At 45.5% G+C, this 21,250-nt stretch overlaps 1 protein-coding gene across 1 annotated transcript; it reads right to left on the bottom strand.

Annotated features, from left to right (window-relative positions):
• Positions 1–10,832, bottom strand: PIK3IP1 (phosphoinositide-3-kinase interacting protein 1). The gene is made up of 6 exons (XM_066260113.1): positions 10,219–10,832; positions 9,279–9,395; positions 9,079–9,198; positions 7,998–8,198; positions 7,820–7,898; positions 1–1,276 (listed from the first exon to the last, which is right to left on the bottom strand). The coding sequence occupies exons 1-6, from the start codon at positions 10,301–10,303 to the stop codon at positions 1,072–1,074; spliced, it is 807 nt and encodes a 268-aa protein (XP_066116210.1). The 5' UTR covers positions 10,304–10,832; the 3' UTR covers positions 1–1,071.
• Between the last annotated feature and the right edge of the window lie 10,418 nt (positions 10,833–21,250).

Raw genomic sequence — 21,250 nt, 5'->3', positions numbered from 1 at the left:
GCCCCTATATCCAAAAGCCTTGAGGAGCCCTTAGATTCCTTCCAAGGTTCTATACCTTTCACAAGTTAGGGGTTGTGACCTAGCTCCATTGCTCCCACTGGAAGGCACTAGCCTGGAGGCTACAGAACCACGTGCAAACTCAGGCCACTGCAGGAAAAAACCCTGAAGCACTTCATTACCTTGCCTCTGAGTTTAGTTTCCAGGTTAACCTCTCAGAAGCAGCTCATAAGGCCTCACAGAATAATCCCTATAGGTTAGCTGGCTGTTGTCTTACCCCTACAAAATGAAGAGATGTCACCGTCCACTCTGGAGAGAGACTATCTGGGACACCCCAGGTCCTGTGACCTAAGGCAGTCACGGATCCTTCCCTACTCTCTTCCTAAGTAGACTGTTCAGTGCGATCCTTTCCTTCCTTTCCTTTTGAAACAGGAAGAGTGGTGGGCCCAGACATGGCCCGCTATTGTCAAGGCACATCACTGCCAGCAAGCTGGAGCACACCCACCCACCCCCAGCCTAGATCCCATTCTCGACCCGCAGTTTTGACTTTTGTACAAAGTCATTTCCGGTTCTCAGAGGTCAGTAGGGAGTTGCATCCCAAATATTTTTCTAAAGATATTTTTTAAATGCTGCCTCTTAACCTTCTTGACCTGAACTATGAATAACAGTCTGTGCCACTCAAGCCCACAGAGAACAAACAGAAAGGCGGAGACTGAAGCCACCTTAGATAATAAAGCAGAGGAGCCTGGAGGAGCTCCCTGTCCATCCCTGATTCAGTTCCGGGGCAATGTTTGGAAGCCCTTGTCAGCAGCACTGCTGTGGGGCTGCCACTGTCTCCATCCACACGCAAAACCCTGCTCCTAGAGATAGAGAAAACATTGGTAGGACCCTAACCCAGCTTCACCCTCAGCCCACAGCGCCACCTGCTTTTCTGTCTTAGGATTCACCAAAAACAAAAACAAAAAAATGGGAGGGGAAGGTTTAACCACAACAAAAAGTGTAGATCCTCCCAGCTGTAGGAGGGTAGGCCATCCTGTACCAGTGTCTGCATGGGCTCCTGCCCACTGTGGAGGATCAGGCCCCAGGAGTGCCCGCCTGGCCTATAAGGGGGGCACTGCCCTCCTGAAGGTCGACTGGAGTCTGATTGGTGTGGACCACAACAGTCTTCTCATCCACGATCTCACAGGAGGGGTTGCTGAAGGCAGACAAGGGCAGGGTAATTCGCTGCATCTCCCTCTCACACATTTTCTGGTCGTGCTGCTCTTTCAGATCCTTTCCCCTAGTAAGAAAAGAAGGAAGTGTTCAGGCTGTGCCTCCTGCATGGCTTTACTCAGCAAGGAGCTCCTACACCTTTGTTCTCTGTTTCCTCATCTGTAAAGTAGGGTAATAGTAATATGAACCTCATAGAACTGCATTGGGGCTCAAGGAAGAGTATGTAAAAGAAAGACTCTAAAAGCAAGATACAGTTTTGTTCTTTCAGCCCAGGATGCCAAGGGACCCAGAGAACTATCTTGGCCCTAACCCATACAGTCCAAAAAACTAACCTGTCCATCCTTTCCTGAAACAGTAGTCTTATCCTGAAGTCCCAGAAGCTGTGAGCCCCAGCTGGAAATAGACTGTCCCCAACCCATGCAGAAGGCAAAAAGGACTATGAGAGTTCCTTAGGTCAGTGGGAAACAATAAGACAATGACCATCAGATTCCTTAGTGTTCATATGCCTTTGAATTCTCAGTGCTCAGTGATCCAGTCAGGATATGTTTGCCCCATTTACTCACATGGAGCCTTCACTCTGCTAAGGACCTTATGTACATTATCTCACTTCATTCTCAGCTGAACCCTAAGAATTAGGTCTTAGCATTCATTTTATAGAAAAGGAAATAGCCCAGAAAATTAAGGAACAGCTCCAACCACATGGTGGGCTCAAACCAGTGTCTGCTGCTCTGACTGAGACAAGTTAAGACTTGGTTAGGGTCAACCCAAGAAATGGCAGGGACTCAAATTCAGTGTTCTGGCTGCATGTGTAGGGCCCTTCCCACTGGACCAGCTGCCACCATTGTCGGCCAAAGGGTTTAATGAGTGCCTAGCACACTACACAACAGAACCAGCACCCAGGACCCAGGTTAGCATCCTCCAAAACCAGCAACTAAACACATTGGCTCACTGTCAGAGGTAATATTCCTGGAAGAAGCCTGCTGCCCCCCAAAGAAGCCTTGCAACAGGTAGGTGATGATGACTTGGTGAAACAATTTGGGCCTGTGTCAGACATGGGAGAGAAGGCTGAGATCTGACAGGTTACGCATCCTTTACGATGTGAGGTGCAATGACAAGTTTCCAGAGACTGGTGAAAAATACTGAGGAAATAATGGGCTGGAAGGGGAGGAGTTTGTACAGGTGCCTCAGAATTGTTTTTAAAGCAACCAGTTCTCTTTACTCATGTTCCAGTACCAGCTCAGCCTCAGCTGTGTGACCCTTGGTAACAACAGCCTTACTGAGTCTTGGTTCCCTGTGAAATGGGGACTATATCTGCCTCAAAATAAGATGAGTGTGAAAGCATTTTGAAAACAATGGAACTCCTATAAAACTCATAGAAGGTTATTATAATTTGACTCTGAAATATGACTTGACTCTCTAAGCAATGTTATCTTAATGTTTTCCCAAGGAAACTCTTCTACTGACCAGTCAAGGTAAGTATTATTTATGGGACCTCAGCAACTCCCCTCCCTCTCTGAGTATTAATTTCATCATCTGTCAAACAAGGACATGGCCTTGGACTCCCCCAAGGCCCCTAACATTCTGTAAGATCCCTCACATGATATGTACTCTGATTTCCTAGTTCTCACTGTAAGGTCACAGAAGGCATATTGTGAGCTCATCTCTCTGAGTCATTGTGTTTCTCAATGTGCAAGCCTGAAGCTCTTGCCCCATCCTTCTCATCAGCATCTGTACAGGACACCACCAACTCCCACAGCAGGTAACTAAGTATCTTTTGTCCAGGTCTGAATTTCAAAATAGAAGGGTCTGGAGGAAGAAGGTACTTCCTGAGTACCTACTAAGGTGCCAAGAAATGGCCTTCCCATCATCCAGGATGAGAAAAGCTACCTATACACCTACTGGATGCCACCATTTTTATATATATACCATCTCTGTTTAATTTCCACACCAACTTTGCAAGATAATATCCACATTTTATGCATGAAGAAAGTGAGACCTTGCTTTCTTCAGCTACCTCCTTTACCAAACACCTGGCTGTGGCCAGCTGAGCTGTTGATAAGAGTCAGGCTGCATCATACACAAGTCTTTAGGGGATAAAAAAATCAATTTCATATTAATAGGGAAGAAAGGGGCTAGACTAGCAGCCAAGGGTAAAAGAAGCAGGTGCTAGGACTCATCTCGATTACCGTCTCATTCATTTAGAAGCCTCAAAACACACCCAACCCACCAAGTGCCTGCTTTTAACAATGCCTATGATGAGTCCTGGAGATGCAGTAGTTGCCCCCAGCTCACTTCAAGATCTGAGAGGCCACCAGGCCTGCTGCATTGACCATCAGGCAGCTCAGTCCATTCTCACTGCTTTCTGGGGGAGGACAGGGGGGGGACAGCTAGGCTGTTGTCTGGCAGCCAAGAAAGAACAAAAGGCTTATTCACTGACTCAGCTCCTCTCCTAAAGGGGTGGAGTGGTGTTGACTTACAGCTTTTCCCTTGCCTTTTTTATCAGAAAATAAGCACTCTCCAGAGCTAGCACAGACACTGTGCTTGGGGCAGAAACAGAGAGTTGCAGACTGGCAGTCTGAACCTGTGGTAGAGAACCAGGACAAAGACCCACCACATTAAGCCCTAACCCACCCCCACCCGCCACCTTTCCTCCCCTGAGAGGAAGCCTGGTGCATGCCTGCCCTACCCTTCCCCACAAGGGGAAAGCTCCATCCCATTAGCCTCATGGCCTTTTGGCAGAGTTCAAGGCTTGCAGTAATTCCATCCCTGACTGCTCCAGGGCCAGGTTTGGGACCTGGGCTGCCCAGAGAGAGCAGGTGTGGATGAAGATCCTCTTTGGGGGAGTTGTGGGGGAATGGAGGCACCTCAGACCCCCTTCAGGCAACAGGTGTCTTCAAATTATTCCTTAACTCTGAATCACAGCTATTTTCCTAGTCAGAAGCAGTGCTGTGCCCCACTGCTGCTCAGGAACAATTCCTCAAGGCAGCTAAGGTTATTAACACCAACTGTATGCTCAAACTACACTGTTATTTCATCCTCACAACAAACCTACATGGTATCAGAATTGCTGTTTCAGAGGGGTCAAGGCAAATGCAGAGAGCTCAAATTATTTAATCAAGCAAATGGCAGAGCTATTTTTCCTTTTCAGAAAAATGGAAACATCAATATGTTTCTGTATGTGCTCTGACCCAGGATGGATCCTACAACCTTTGCATATCAAGACAACATTCTAACCAACTGAGCTATCTGGCCAGGGCCAGGGCCAGAATTTGAACCAAGTAGTGTCTACAGCCACCAACAGGTAATATTGTCTTTTTAGGAACTATTAGTGCAGGGAGGAACATCATTGCGAACCTCTTGCCCCTACACTATTTTAGAGATGTGGAAACTCTAACAAACCCAGAAAAGATAAATGACTCATCCAGTGTCACACCCAGAATTAGTAGCAATTCCAGAACTAGATCCTGGTTCTTTTGACTTCTAAGCCTAGCTATCTTATTTTGAGAGTTTCTATTTTTCCTACTGTCCTTTGCAATTCAGAGTGAACCTGCATGAAGTTACTGGGCCTCTCTAGACTTTTGGGATGTATTGGTAATCCTTACACACACCTTATAGCTGCGTAGCTTGGACATTGCACTCAACTCCTCTAGGTCTCAGCTCCTCACTATAAAACGGTATAATAATGATCTTTCTAGTGTAGTCATGAGGCCTGTACAAGATCATCAGGGAAGAGCATTCAGTACAGCTTTACTTATTAAGAAAGCACGCAGCGGCCCTGGCCGGTTGGCTCAGTGGTAGAGCGTCGGCCTGGCGTGCAGGGGTCCCAGGTTCGATTCCCGGCCAGGGCACACAGGAGAAGCGCCCATCTGCTTCTCCACCCCTCCCCCTCTCCTTCCTCTCTGTCTCTCTCTTCCCCTCATGCAGCCAGGGCTCCACTGGAGCAAAGATGGCCTGGACGCTGGGGATGGCTCCTTGGCCTCTGCCCCAGGCGCTAGAGTGGCTCTGGTCGCGTGGGCAGAGCGTCGCCCCCTGGTGGGCGTGCCGGGTGGATCCCGGTCGGGCGCATGCGGGAGTCTGTCTGACTGTCTCTCCCCGTTTCCAGCTTCAGAAAAAGAAAAAAAGAAAAAAAAAAGAAAAAAAGAAAGCATGCAGCACTGGCCAGATAGCTCAGTTGATTAGAACATTGTCCCAAAGTGCAGAAGTTGCCAGTCTGATCCCTGGTCAGGGCACATACAGGAACAGATCTATGCTCTCCCCACCCTCTCTCCTTTCTTCTCTAAAATCAATAAAGAAAAAAAAGCATGCAAAAAATGTTGGCTGTTGGCTGCTGCTGTAATTGTTTAAGCTGATTCCTGTTCTGTTTACATTTAATACTTATGATAATGCTGGGTGGGTGGGTGTGGGGTAGGTATGGTGTGTGTGGAAGAGGGATATATCCCCACTTAACATTGAAGAAACTGAGGTGCAGAGAACCTATACTCAACAACTCTTTCCAGAACACTATTCTCTGATTCTGGGGAGAGCTTGCCTTTAGCCCACATGTGGTTTCCTGTTGCATAGTTTGTACTCGGAGTACTTTTGCTGTGGAAAGGGGTGGTCTGGTGGTTAGTGACGAAGAGTCTGGTGACTTGTGCCTTCCCCTGAGTTTATAGGAAGGGCAGTCTCGTGACAGCCTGTTGGAGCAAGTCTAGAAGAAAAGCCTGGCTTCCTTATTGGCATAAGAACTGAGCTCAGAATTAATGTTTAGCTGGTTCAAGCACCTGAAGGCCTGGACACTGTCACAAGATTGGAGAAGACTCAACTGCTGTCCAGTGACTAAGGAAGGAAGGCTAAACTCAGCCAACATGGTTTGGTTCTGACGACAAATTGTAGGTCAGAATCAAGGGCCAATACATCATTTCATCTAACCCTCTGAAATGAATAAAGCAGGTATCCCACATCAATAATCCCACTGGGGACAACAACCTTGAACTGGGACTCAGGAGGCCTTCTCAGGTCAAAATATTTCCTCTCTGTACCTCTGCTCCCTGAATCATAGAAAATCAGAAAAGGAAGAGGGCTTGGTTTGGAGGGCGCTAGTAAAGTACCCACATTTTACAGAACCGAAAAAGCTATTGTTTATGACCATTGTGCTAAGCAGTCACATGCCTTAGACCCATGCTCTGGAGCAGGAAACAGACAACCTGCCCAAAGATAGGTGGGTAGCTAGTTAGGTGCAGGGCTAAGACTTGCCCTTATCACTTGCCCTTATCAAATGCTAGGTGTGTGACCTCATGCAAGGTACATATCCTCTCTTGCCCCAGTTTCCTAATCTGTAAATTGAAGATAATAACACCTGCCTCTTAAAAGTGATTGAGAGAATTGAATTAAAGCATGCAAACTGCTTGAAACAATGGTAAATGTTCCCTACTGCTGCTCTTTTTATTATTGTTGTTGTTATTACCAAACGCTTCCTCTTTTTCATCTGTAAAATGAGGAGATTGACTATATAACCTCTAAGGACTCCTTAGATTATTTAATTCTGGTGATCCACTGAGGCTATGGGTTCAGACATGGCTCTCGCCACTGGAAAATGCAGGCCATCACGTCACTTCCTTTACAGAAAGCCTTCTCAGACCATGGAGAGAAATATCACACACAGGCTGGAAGTCAAATGCCCTGATTTTGCCCACAAATGGCAATTTTCTCAAAGTCAGACAGTCCTATAAAAATGAATGCAACTCTGGCTTATCATCATGCACTAGTCACTGACTTTTATAGCCTTTGTCACATGGTATATTAGGGGCCCTCTCAAAATAAGCATTCCTTCTCCTCTGTTCCAGCTACAGAGCATATCCCTGAGTTTCCCAGGGTCCCTGCAATGAGTGCCCAACTTGATTTTTGCGGGGCCACTCACTTCCACATCAGACACACTGGATTAGACATGGGGGAATCTGGTGTCAAAAAAGCTGGGTTTTGCCTGACCAGGTGGTGGCGCAGTGGATAGTGTCGAACTGGGATTCGGAGGACCCAGGTTCGAGACCCCGAGGTCACCAGCTTGAGCGCAAGCTCATCTGGCTTGAACAAAAGCTCACCAGCTTGGACCCCAAGGTCGCTGGCTCGAGCAAGGGGTTACTCGGTCTGCTGTAGCCCCATAGTCAAGGCACATATGAGAAAGCAATCAATGAAAAAGTAAGGTGCCACAATGAAAAACTAATGATTGATGCTTCTCATCTCTCTCCATTCCTGTCTGTCTGTCTCTATCTATCCCTCTCTCTGTCTCAGGAAAAAAAAAAAATGCTGGGTTTGAATCCAGTGCCACTCCCAAGCAGTGTGACCTAGTTGAGTCACTTCACCTCTCTAACAAAGGTCTATCTCCTCATCTGTAAAATGGGGAACAAGAACCCCTACCTCACAAAGCTTTAGGGTGAGGCGTAAAGGCACCAAAGGAAAGGGTTTGTCCAAGGTCACCTGGTAAAAACCAGAACCAAGTATCCATTATCTTGAGCTGCTTTCCCCTTGCAACACCTCACTTTCTTTTTGGATAAGACTATCACAACAAAGGAATCTGATTCCACTGTATGTACCTTTCTCCCCTTTTCTGAGGGAGCCCAGGAAAGATGCTACTGACCTCTTGTAGGTGTATCCAAAAATGATGCCAGCTCCGATGGCAATGATGATCACAATCATGGTAATGCCTAGAACATAGCCTGCCAAGGACAAGACACAAGGCCCCATTAGCCTCACCCCATACAATCAGCAAATATTTCTTCATGAATCCTGTAAGGACAGGGTTGGAGCAGTCATACCCAAGGTTCCTAGGTCCTTTTTCTCCTTGGAGTTCACTCGAACCCGCTGGCTGATTCCAATCACTGGCTGCACAGCTGCTGCCTCGCTCCCAGAGGGCAGGGCATTGGCAGGAGCGAACACCTGCACCTCATCTCCACTTGGCACTTCAGATGCCTCCTCACTTTCTATGGTGGAAGTTGGCAGGTCCTGGGAAATAGACTCTGGAGGTGAAGTGGGAAACAACTCTAATCAGAGAGTGGCCTGAGTGAATTCCAAGCTGAACCTGTCCTTAATATTGTGGGAGATAAGGAGGATCCCCCTTGAAATGACCCATACACACTGAAATCAAACTCTGCCCTATGGGCAAGACCAGGCTTGAGAAGGCTGCACCATAGCTAGGGCAAGGCAAATGTAAGGGAAAGCCCATAAGAAAGGGCCTCTCCTGCCTCCCACGTCTTCATCTGTTCAAAGCCTTGCAGTCTTCCAAGGCTCAGCTCAGTTGCCATCTTCTCCAGGTGTCAATCCTGACTCCTCTGGGAAGCTCACATTTATTGAGCCCACGCCTCGTGCCAATCCCTATGTTACATGTTTACAAATTCCATGTCGTCCTAGAAAACCGTCTTGCTGCCTCAGGAGCAACAAACCTGCGCTCCGGAATCTAAGAAACTTGGATTCAAATTTAAACCTTGCCACTGCCTCAGTAAGCCGCTGTAACTTCTCTGGGTCTCAGATCCCAGAAAGGGCTTCTTCCCACGGGGGCTCCACAACTGGTCAGTAAACTATGAAGGGATCTCTAAGGACCTCGAACCCGGGACAGGGCGCTGGAGCTTCCGGAGGTAGCGCTCCGGATGCGGGAGCTCGCAGCAGCCGGTGGGCAGGGCCTCGCCGCCCTGGGTTGTTTACACGGAGCTCGCGGAGGGTGAGCTCACTGAGAGCGGCGGTGGCGGCCAATGGCCTTTGGGCCCTGCGGCCTGGAGACAGTCCTGGCCAATCGGAAGGCGTGGGACGGGGCGGGGCCGGCCGCCGTCGTGCGGCCGCACGTGCGCGGCGGCTGTAACGGCCGCTCCCACAGCCGTGGCCACGGTGGTCCCGGGTGGGTACCTGGGCATCGCAGGTCCTCACAAGGCCGCTTCTCGGGGGCGCCACCCTGGCCGCTGACGTAGCACCAGGGCCCGCGCGGGTCCTGGTCCGGGTTCCGGCAGTAGCTGTGGTTGCCGGCGCCTGGGAGGGGAGAGAAGGCGCCATGGGCCGGGGCCGGGACTGCGGTCGCCGCCCGCCCGCCGCCCGGGGCGGACACTCACCCGACTCGGGGGCAGAGGCCAGGCGACTCTGCGCATCTAACCAGTTGAGGCAGCGGAGGCCCGGAGCGGGGGAGGGCTGGTCCGCCCGGTACAAGTGGCCGTTGTCCCAGAAGCAGCCTGTGAGGAAAGGAGCCCCTCAGACACTGATTGGCGAGCTGGGGAGCCCGCGTCACCTGGGCTGGAAGACCCTGGACCCTGCGGGGCATCCCTGACTCACGTGGAAAACCGGCAATGCTTAGACTTATTTTTTTGTTTGTATTTTTTAAATGTCAGCACTGCACAAGCAAAGCGTTGCTATTCTGGAACTTGTGGCCCCCGTGGAGGAGGGTGCGACGAGGCCTGTGTGTTTTGGTTCGGTGGGCAGTCAGGCCTGAAATTCATTCCTGTGTTGTAAATCCATGTTACATAAACTCTGGTGTTCCCTTCTCCTCAGATATGGCCACACTTCCATAGGGAACACTCCCTCCTGAGAGAATCCTACAAAAGCCTTATTCAGTCAGGCAAAAGAGCCTCAAATGGAGGGAACCTGCCTCATCGTGTGCCTGGATGTAACTCCGAACTCCCACTCCCCTCAGCAGGAAGAGGCTGCTGGAAGGAGGGCTGTGCTCTGGCCACAACATGCAAAGCCTCTGAAAAGAACAGGACTTTAGGGAGTAGGGGAGGTGAATCCTCAAGTACCATCCACTCATAAACCACAGGCAAGGAAACGGAAAGAAAGGAGCTACTTGCCTTTGTTCCTAATGGTAAAAATGGAGCTGCAAGCCCCTGGCAGTGAAAAGGAGGAAAAAGAAAAAAAAAAAAAAAGCTTCCATGGGACAGCAGAAACCAGCTAAGAGCTTCCTTTCCTGTCATCTTTCTGTGTAGCCTGGCCATGCTTGGGAAATAGAAAGCTTTACCCTCTCTGCTTCATTAAGTTGCTGCAGAAAGACAGTAATCTTACCTCCAGATTCATAGGCTTCTGCTAGTAGCATGTTGCTGACGAGGAATGTTTGCACCCAAGCCAACAGCATCCTCACCGCTTTCATCTTGCAGGTGATTGACTAACGGGGTCCTCTTGGCAGCAGCTCTGCCTCCTGGTCCCAGGCTTGCAGTCAGACCTGCCCTTGTTTTTGCTCTTCTGGTAAACAGCCTCTCTTTAGAACTGGGAGCTTCCCAGCTAGCTTGCTGCAGCGAGGTGTTTTTTCGGCTGAAAGGCGCCTCCTGGGTCCTAAGCCTCATATGCCATGCAAGATCACTAACCCTGAGCCAAGACAGAAACTCTGCCAAGTGAAGAGAGGTAGAAAAATTCAGCTTGTGCTTAGCAGAGAATGAGTTTGAGACCTGCACTGGCTGCATCCCCCAGCGCTTTCAACTGTTGTTTCCATTTGTGTGAGTACAGGAAGAATAATTCTGATGAGGCATCACTGGGGGAAGGGAGGTTTGGAATTATAGTTACTAAGGTAGAACAACTTAGGGAGGACATGCTAGCTATATACAACCAAGAGGAACTCAAGACCACAGAGGAGGCACAAATAACAGTATCCAGGTGGAAATAACTCTTTAAGCCTCTTCTTTAAAATTGTTTTTTTTCTTAAATTTTTTATTTATTCATTTTAGAGAGGAGAGAGAAAGGGAGAGAGAGAGACAGAGAGGGAGAGAGAGAGGAGAGAGAGACAGAGAGAGAAGGGGGGGAGGAGCTGGAAGCATCAACTTCCATATGTGCCTTGACCAGGCAAGCCCAGGGTTTCAAACCGTCAACCTCAGCATTTCCAGGTCGTCGCTTTATCTACTGCGCCACCACAGGTCAGGCTAAAATTGTTTATTTTTAATTTATTGATTTGAGAGAGAGGGAGAGAGAGAAACATTGATTTGTTCTGCTTATTTATGCATTCATTGGTTAATTCTTGTTTGTGCCCTACCCAAGGATCGCACCCTCAACCTTAGTGTATTGGGTAACTGAGCTCTCCCGCCAGGGCTCTTTATACCCCTTCCTGAAAAAAAGGGGGGAGGCCTTATTGGTTACAAATGTTTATGAACTGACATTTTTTTTAACAGTATAACTTTGCCAGACTCAGATCAATCACATCCCTTTGCTTATATTTGGAGTGTGGTGTGTCATCTATAGCAGGAATACAGAAGGGGTCTCTTTAGTTAAAAACATGTTATGCAAATACTGGGACATTTGCTCAGCTATATTTAATAGGCAGTCCTTTCTACCAGCCCTGAATTCATACAGAGGAAGTTAAATTACATGTTTGCTTTTTAACCCCCACACTGTGGGAAATCCATCTGCAGTGGTTTATATCCATCATTAAACCTCACCACATCCATATGACTTAGGCATTTTGGAGTTAGGCAGAAGGACCCTCTTCCTGTTTGGCTGACAATTCATGTTCCCAGGCATCCTTAGTAAACTGAGAGATAGAGCAGAGTGATTTGTAGAGACTACCTTGTGACTAGGCTAACTCTAAAAATAGAAATCGGAGACCATTTCCATCTGAGGTGTTAACATCTTGTAGGCAGGAGAAAAAAAACTTTACTAAATAAGTTTTGAAAGTTTTATCAAGGAAGAAAAACTAATACTAGTCTATGGTCAGATTTCAGACATGGAAAAGACAGATAAATTTAGTTTACTTTTTTTTTAAGAGAGAGAGAGAGAGAGACAAAGAGAGGGACAGATAAGGACAGAAAGACAGGAAGGGAGAGAAAAGAGAAGCATCAGTTCTTCATTGAGGCACCTTAGTTCATTGGTTGCTTTTTCATTTGTGCCTTAACCAGGGGGCTCTGGCCAAGCCAGTGACTCCTTGCTAATTAGGCCAGTGACCTTGGGCTTCAAGCCAGCAACGACCAGGGAGTCGTATCTATGATCCCATGCTCAAGCCAGTGACCCTGCGCTCAAGCTCTCATCCTCCGGGTTTCAAACCTGGATCCTCTGCATCCCAGGCTGTAGCTCTATCTACTGCGCCACTGCCTGGTCAGGCATAATATACTCTTAAGATAAGTTAGCTATTTGATTCCTTCAGTCCTTTTAATAAAATATGTTGCTTTGTTTTTGCAGTCACACTCGTGTCTCCTCAAACAAGTTTCTGGTCCTCTGACTCCTGACTTGGTCTATGCTGGGAATACTAGAGAATATATCTGTGAACAAAATATTTGAAATCTCTGCCTTCATGGAACTGATATTCTAGTTGGGAAAGACAAATGACACATATAAAATGTCAGGTGGCCTTAAGTGTTATGAAAAAAAGTTAAGGGAGAGAGTAACAGAGTGGTGTTTAACTTGCTAAAGAAATCTTACATCATTTTCACGGAACCCGTAGGGCATTTCTACAAAGGCTGAGGGGGAAGGGGTTTCTTGGCACAATTTCTTTTTGCTGTTCCTAAATACTCCTGCACCATTGCAAGAGATATATAATATATATTTTGTTTCATATCCTAAAACATATGGGCTTGAGAAAATGACAATGCAGTTTTTAATTCTAAAGTAGTGAGGTGTTCTTTTATATTGATCCCTTAGCACCTAATCCTTTGCCTTTGTATGCAGTGAGTGTGCAATTATTGTCTGATGAAATGCTTCACCTTAGACTCTGAAGGGCTAATTCTGCTAGATTATAACATTTTTCTCTCTGGCTGTGTTAGAGACAGGCTGTACAAAGGCCAGCACTGTACCATTTTCAGGCTGTGCCTATGTAGAGGTGCCAGTATTTCTTCATCAGAAGCCCAAAATTGCCTGACCAGGCGGTGGCGCAGTGGATAAGAGCGTCGGACGGGGATGCTAAGGACCCAGGTTCAAGACCCCGAGGTCGTGGGCTTGAGCGCGGGATCATCTGGTTTAAGCAAAAGCTCACCAGCTTGGACCCAAGGTCGCTGGCTCCAGCAAGGGGTTACTTGGTCTGCTGAAGGCCCGTGGTCAAGGCACATATGAGAAAGCAATCAATGACAATTAAGATGTCGCAGTGTGCAACAAAAAACTAATGATGCTTTTCATCTCTCTGTCCCTGTCTATCCCTCTCTCTGACTCTCTGTCTCTGTAAAAAAAATAATAATAGTAACAATAAAAAAAAGAAGTGGTGGAAGAAAAAGGTTCTTCCCCTTTAAAAAAAAAAAAGAAGCCCAAAACTTCACCTGTTGCTATTATCATTTGATTTTTCTATTTAAGAAACTGCCATCTTCCTTAAATTGCACACTTGTGTGTGCCTTGACATGAGTGTGTGTGTGTGTGTGTGTGTGTGTGTGTAGCAAAACCCTATTTTGTGCCATGTGTCTTATCAGGAACAGCATTGCCTAGAAAAGACATATGAGAGGCCAAAGGAGATTTTAATCATGTCTGCTTTTTCTCCCGTGTAACTAATAGATTTATCAGTGTAATCTGATTATTTTGGGGGAATTATGGGTTTGTTACTCAGTCCTTCATAGGCATATTCTATTATAACAAATTCAATACCTATCTTCCTCAGAGAAATCAGATTTAGTTCAGAGATGTGGCTGGTATCATTGTTGATGATGTTTTGGTTTTTTTCTCATGATCCAGATTTGAACTTTGCTTACGTATTGGTACAATATGACCATGTTTTATGGCCCATAGTTACCTCAAACTTCATATTTATTCTTGAAATATTACTACAACAATAATATAATACAACATTACTCAAATACTGATTTTGGATTGTTTATATCCCTGAAGAAACTGTTGTGAAATATAGTACTCATATTTTACTAAATTCTTCAGGGAAGTTTGACTATTGATCTCATATTAAATCAGTGCTAATCCAGGGAGATAAAGCCATGCTGTTAACTCAGGAAATAGCCTGCAGAGCTTTTCCCAAGAAGGATGGGCAGTTCATTTTGATAACATTATCTTAGTGGAAGAGCTATATTAAGGAAGCTATAAAGCTGTTAAAAGGCTTGAGAATTCTTTTTATCAGCAGAAGAGGGCCAAGGTGTTGTTAAAAATTGTTGGAGTAAGATCTAAAGAGTTGGCTCCATCTATTCTCTTCAGATCATATGCTTTACAAGTAGCCACTGAGATTTAGCTGAAAGGTATTTTGGTGTATAATTACAAACTGAGCAGAGGACTTTTTTTGTGTGTGTGGTGACAGAGATAGAGAAACAGAGGGACAGATAGGAACAGACAGGCAGGAAGGGAGAGAGATGAGAAGCATCAATTCTTCGTTGTGGCTCCTTAGTCTCTTTAGTTGTTCATTGATTGCTTTCTCATATGTGCTTGGGGGGGGGGCCTACAGCAGAGCGAGTGACTCCCTTGCTCAAGCCAGCACCTTGGGCTTCAAGCCTGCAACCATGGAGTCATGTTTATGATCCCACTCTCAAGCCAATGACCCTGCGCTCAAGCTGGTGACCTTACAGCAGGGATCCCCAAACTACGCCCCCCCCAGCATGAGGCCCCCTGAGGCCATTTATCCCCCCCCCCACCGCACTTCCGGAAGGGGCACCTCTTTCATTGGTGGTCAGTGAGAGGATCATAGTTCCCATTGAAATACTGGTCAGTTTGTTGATTTTTTTTTTTTTTTTCATTTTTCTGAAGCTGGAAACAGGGAGAGACAGCCAGACAGACTCCCGCATGCGCCCGACCGGGATCCACCCGGCACGCCCACCAGGGGTGACGCTCTGCCCACCAGGGGGCGATGCTCTGCCCATCCTGGGCGTCGCCATGTTGCGACCAGAGCCACTCTAGCGCCTGGGGCAGAGGCCACAGAGCCATCCCCAGCGCCCGGGCCATCTTTGCTCCAATGGAGCCTTGGCTGCGGGAGGGGAAGAGAGAGACAGAGAGGGAAAGCGCGGCGAAGGGGTGGAGAAGCAAATGGGCGCTTCTCCTGTGTGCCCTGGCCGGAATCGAACCCGGGTCCTCCGCACGCTAGGCCAACGCTCTACCGCTGAGCCAACCAGCCAGGGCCAGTTTGTTGATTTAAATTTACTTGTTCTTTATTTTAAATATTGTATTTATTCCCACTTTGTTTTTTTACTTTAATATAAGATGTGCAGTGTGCACATGGGATTTGTTCATAGTTTTTTTTATAGTCCGGCTCTCCAACAGTCTGAGGGACAGTGAACTGGCCCCCTGTGCAAAAAGTTTGGGGACCCCTGCTTTACGGTTTTGAACCTGGCCCCTCTGCGTCCCAGTCTGACGCTCTATCCACTGTGCCGCGGCCTGGTCAGGCTGCTATATCTTTAATATAAAAATGCTTATCCGTATATTTTAGGTATGCCAAGCCCTGATTGTGATGTTTGCTGTGAATTACTTTTAAGTTACCATACACAATAGTAGTTAGTTTTTATATTTACAGAAGCAATATGTAAATCACATGTTTATGTATTAAATATATGCTGGTGGGGGAAAACAAAGTAGCTAGGAAAATCTCTTCTACCTTTCTTTTTTTAATTTATTGATTTATTTTAGTGAGAAAGAGACAGAAACATCAACTGATTCCTTTCTGGGGATCAAACCAGCAACCTCTGTGTGTCAGAAATAAGCTTTAACCAACGGAGCCATCTGTCCAGGGCTCTTTCACCTTTAGAATCATGGTAGTTCATTCTACTATTACTGTCAATGCTTTCAGTCAGCAAATAGTTATTCAGTCTTTCTGAACCTGTCTACCTTCTGGATCAGGGAATTTTTTCTCTTTTATCATCATCGCAGTTTCCTACTGTGTTGGGCAGATAAGTTAGTTTTTCTCACTCTTATTGTTAAAGATGGCCGCCACCCTCACGTGATACAGCTAATTGCCCCTCTTGCCTGGAAAGGGGCTTAGTAATGCTAATGTGTGCTAGAGGTGGGGATTGTCCAGGAAAAGTTTTAAAAAGAGGAGCTAGGAGACCATTTTGGGGAGAGTGACCACGTTCTTATAGAGAGGAAGAGCCATGTTGTAGCAGGGCAGGGAGGCCACATGGAGGAGGCAGCCCAAATGACAGAATGGTGAAGGAGAAGCCAGTTTGTGCAGGAGAAGGAGATGGGGAACAGAGATGAATAAGACTGGTGAGGTGGAAGCCTTGGATTCTAGGAAAACTCAGATGAATCGGTGGCTTTGGGAGCCCTGGAAGGAATGGGAAGTGTTTTCCCCACTGTGTTTTTACTCATTCGTCAAGTGTGAGTCTAGAATAAAGGAAAATGGACCACCGGTTTTTGGCTCCACAGTTTCTTTACTATCTGTCCAAATTACATGTGAACCTACATGGGCAAGGCGGCTTTGATGGTGGCCACGGCTACTGACTCTACATGCTGGCAGTCTCTCCCATTCTGCACTGTGTGTGGATTACTCTCTTCAAAACTTTCTTCACGCATCTTTTCCCATGGTTTGTTTCAACCCGTCTCCTCTTAAGAGATATACTGTACTTTGAAGAATTTGTATGCCAGGAAATACTAATAAATTTTATAATATATATTCTTCAGTCTATTGTAGTCAGTTGGAGAGAGAAGAAAAAAAATTCCAAACAAGATCATAATTGTGTCTACAAGGAAATGCAAGAGTGAGAGAAATCAACATCACTATGAGGCCCAGCCCTGAGATCTGATTGCGGCCTTTCTCACACCCTGTGAAGCCTACATAACAGAAGTGAGCAGTGTTATGGCTGGTGTCATAAATGGACTCAGATTGGTCCCAGCATGGCCAGACTCTCAGTTCAATAATAGAAGATTAAGTACCAACTTTAAATACTCAGTTGTTCTTTGAGTTCCCAATGATATTTTCTACCTGGAGCTTTCTTCTACATTTACGTTAATGGCTCAGTTGGAAGTCAGCCATCACTGCTAAGTGTTCTTGAGTTTTGTGCAGTGTTGGCAGCAGGTTCCTTATTATCCTGACATTACAAATAATAAATCCTGCCCTGTTGCAGCCAGCTGTTGCTGCCCAGGCATGGTGGAGTATTTCCACTTTCTAGGATGTTACACTCTCGCATACCAAGTGACCTAACCTTTTGTCACCTTCATGAGTCATCAGATTTATGAGAAAGCTTCTGTTCCTAGAGTGGCTCTGGCATCAGCTAGTAATCTGCTTTTGCTCCGAGTTTCTGATCTCTTGGATATAGTAGGAAAATATCCTATAAACATTAAATTGTTAATCTATATAAAGCATTTAGAAGAGTACCTCACACATGTTAAGAACTTGTGCTGTTACTATGAATTGTTACTGCCACAATCTCGGAACAGAAGCTAGAGCAGGGGTCGGGAAACTATGGCTTGTAAGCCAGATGTGGCTCTCTTGATGGCTGCATCTGGCTGGCAGACAAATCTTTATTTTATTTTATTTTTTTTACAGAGAGAGAGAGTCAGAGAGAGGGAAAGACAGGGACAGGCAGACAGGAACGGAGAGAGATGAGAAGCATCAATCATCGGTTCTTCATTGCGACACCTTAGTAGTTCATTGATTGCTTTCTCATATGTGCCTTAACCGCAGGCCTTCAGCAGACTGAGTAACCCCTTGCTCAAGCCAGTGACCTTGGGTCCAAGCTGGTGAGCTTTGCTCAAACCAGATGAGCCCGCGCTCAAGCTGGCGACCTTGGGGTCTCGAACCTGGGTCCTCCACGTCCCAGTCCGACGTTCTATTCACTGCGTCACCGCCTGGTCAGGCTCGCAGACAAATCTTTAATAAAAAATAATAATAACATTAAAAATATAAAACATTCTCATGTATTACAATCCATTCATTTCCTACCACTCATGTTCATGGTTGCGGGTGGATGAAGCCAATCACAGCTGTCCTCCGGGACAACACCAAATTTTTATTGGATAATGCCTAACGTACACGGGTCGTTGCATGGCTCTCATGGAATTACATTTTAAAATATGAAGCGTTCATGGCTCTCTCAGACAAAAAGGTTTCCAACCCCTGAGCTAGAGCCTAGCTAAACCTCTCGTTTTGTTCTTGTTATGCTGGTTAAGCAAATCAAAATTATTTGAAAATAGGCTTGATAGTATTTGGTTTCCTCTCAGTTTTGGGACCAGCTCAAAGAATCTTTAAAAGGTCCTAGGAGATTCTAGTCCTGATTTGACAATGAGATGAATAATCCAGCAATCTCATCATAGAATGATGTACATTTTGTCCAGCCTCCAGTGTTTATCAAAAAGCTCAATATGAGGCAGTAATAAACATCATAGCTAATATTTAGTGAGCACTTAGTATATCCCAGATACTATTCTAAATACTTTTATATATAGTATCTCATCTATTTTTCATAACACCCTGTGTGTAAGTACTATTATTATTATTCTCATTTTATAAATGAAGAAACAATTGTCTAAAGCCACAAAGATAATAAGTGGAAGAGCCAGGATATATACCCTGGCAGTCTGATTCTATAGCTGTGCTAATAACTATCTTGCTATCCTAACAGGGAGAATCCTGAATTTGAGAGGCAGAAGTCCAATTCTGATCTCAACTCCTCCAGTCCGTCACTTAGCAAATTGAATGGTCTTGAGAAAGTTATTCAAGCTTTCTGAACCTGCCTACTCATCTATAACATGGGGATGGTGATTAATGTATTCTTTACAGGATGGTTGTGAAGATTGTTATGTGCCCTGAATTAATTAGGTATTTAGTAAATGTTAGTTTCTTCTCTTCCTGCTCTGTGTGCTACACTGGTGCCCAAAATAGAGTAGGAATGTTGTACCTCCTTGGGGTCCTTGTGTGGGGTGGCATGGAGAGGGAAGAAGAAAGAAGAGGGCAAAGATGGGACCAATCTGTTACAATATAGTATAAGAAATGCCACCATAGAGGAAAATACAGAGAGTGGTACAGAGGAAATAACATTTTCTGAGTTGGGGAGGGTAAAGTTAGAAAAGCTTCAAGGTACCAGTGACATTTGTGTTAGGAATTGAAAGACAAAGTAGGACTGGATGAGGTGGACAGAGGGCACATGCTTCCAGGCAGAAGGAACAGCATGAGCATAGGTGCTGAAGTATTGAAGGGCTTGGTAGTCTTGTGTTCAGGTAATGACTGGGGAGGTTCAGTATGCAGTTGGGGCACAGAAGCCTTCAAATGTTAGTATATTTCTGCACTATTAAGATATAGACATATTTAGAAACAAACTTTAATGAACTTTAGTAATTAACAATAAAAATCTTATGGATGCTCTTTTTATTGAGCTATAATTTACATACCATAAAATTCACTATTTTACAGTGTACAATTCAGAATTTTTAGTATATTCACGGAGTTGTGCAACCACCACCACTATCTAATTGCAGAACATTTTTATCACCTCAGAAAGAAACGTAACACCTGTTAGCAGTCATTCTCCATCCTCTGGCAATTCTTGATCTACTTACCTTCTGTTGCTACAGTTTGCCTATTCTGGACATTTTCATACCAATAGAATCATTCCTTTTTATAACTGAATGATATCCCTTTATATGGTTATACTACATTCATTTATCTAGTCATCAGATGGTTGACATTTGAGGTGTTTCCGCCTTTTGGCTGTTACAAATAATGTGGCTATGAACATTCATGTACAGATTTTTCTTTACCTCCTTTTCTTCTGAGTATATACCTAGGAGTGGAATTGCTGGGGAATTCTATGTTCTAATTTTTTGAGAAACTGCCAAATTGTTTTCCACAGTGGCTAAACCTTTACATTCCCACCAGGGATGTATGAGTGTTCCAATTTTTCTATATCCTACTAACACCTATTTCCTATCCAACCCTCCCCCTTTTAATTAATGCCATCCCAGTGGGGTAAAGTGGTATCTTGTGGTTTTGATTTGCATTTTTCTAATGACTAATGAAAAGATGTTGACCTTCTTTTCAAGTGCTTGTTGGCCACTTGTTTATCTTTGGAGAAATGTTTATTGCAGTCTTTTCTTATTTTTTTATTTTATTTTTTTAATTTTTTTTGTTTTTGTTTTTTTTTATATTTTTCTTATTTTTTTAATTGGGTTGTTTGCCTTTATTGTGGTTGAGTTGTAAAAGTTTCATATATATATATATACTGCTCACAAAAATTAGAGGATATTTTATAGCTTCATGTTAATTTTGAAATATCCCCTAATTTTTGTGAGCAGTGTGTGTGTGTTTTAGTGAGAGAGATAGACAGGGACAAACAGGAAGGGAGAGAGATGAGAAGCATCAATTTGTTGCAGCACTTTAGTTGTTCATTGATTGCTTTCTCATATGTACCTTTTCTTTTTTCTTTTTTTACAGAGACAGAGAGTTAGAGAGAAGGATAGATAGGGACAGACAGGAATGGAGAGAGATGAGAAGCATCAATCATCAGTTTTTTGTTGAGACACCTTAGTTTTTCATTGATTGCTTTCTCATATGTACCTTGACTGTGGGCCTTCAGCAGACCAAGTAACACCTTGCTCAAGCCACCAACCTTGGGTCCAAGCTGGCGAACTTTGCTCAAACCAGATGAGCCTGTGGTCAAGCCGGCGACCTTGGGGTCTCAAACCTGGGTCCTCCACATCCCAGTCCGACGTTCTATCCACTGCACCACCGCCTGGTCAGGTTCATATGTGCCTTGACTGGGGATCTCCAGCCAAGCCAGTGACCCCTTGCTCAAGCCTGCGACCTCTGGCTCAAGCCAGCAACCTTGGGCTTTAAGCCAGTGACCATGGAGTCATGTCTATGATCTCATGCTCAAGCCAGTGACCTTGGGCTCAAGCCAGCGACCTTAGGCTTCAAGCCAGCAACCATGCAGTCATGTCTATGATCTCACACTCAAGCCAGTGACCCCTTGCTCAAGCCAGTGACTTTGGGCTCAAGCCAGCAACTTTGGGCTTCAAGCCAGTGACCATGGAGTCATGTCTATGATCTCATGCTCAAGCCAGTGACCTCTTGCTCAAGCCAGTAACCTTGGGCTCAAGCCAGCCACCTTAGGCTTCAAGCCAGCAACCATGCAGTCATGTCTATGATCTCACACTCAAGCCAGTGACCCCTTGCTCAACCCAGTGACCTTAGGCTTTAAGCCAGCAACCATGCAGTCATGTCTGTGATCCCATGCTCAAGCCAGTGACCCTGCGCTCAAGCTAAATGATCCCA

The sequence above is a fragment of the Saccopteryx bilineata genome, chromosome 2 (genome assembly GCF_036850765.1).
Source record: "Saccopteryx bilineata isolate mSacBil1 chromosome 2, mSacBil1_pri_phased_curated, whole genome shotgun sequence".
NCBI lineage: Eukaryota > Metazoa > Chordata > Mammalia > Chiroptera > Emballonuridae > Saccopteryx > Saccopteryx bilineata.
This window is presented reverse-complemented; position numbering and strand designations above follow the sequence as displayed.

Bases quoted from the DNA above. Each gene is read 5' to 3' on its own strand.
- PIK3IP1 (XM_066260113.1), bottom strand. From the start codon at position 10,303: ATGAAAGCGGTGAGGATGCTGTTGGCTTGGGTGCAAACATTCCTCGTC. The intron at 9,199-9,278 runs GTGAGTGTCCGC...CTCCCCTCCCAG, and splicing joins GGCCTCTGCCCCCGAGTCGG to GCGCCGGCAACCACAGCTAC. The intron at 8,199-9,078 runs GTACCCACCCGG...CTTCACCTCCAG, and splicing joins TGAGGACCTGCGATGCCCAG to AGTCTATTTCCCAGGACCTG.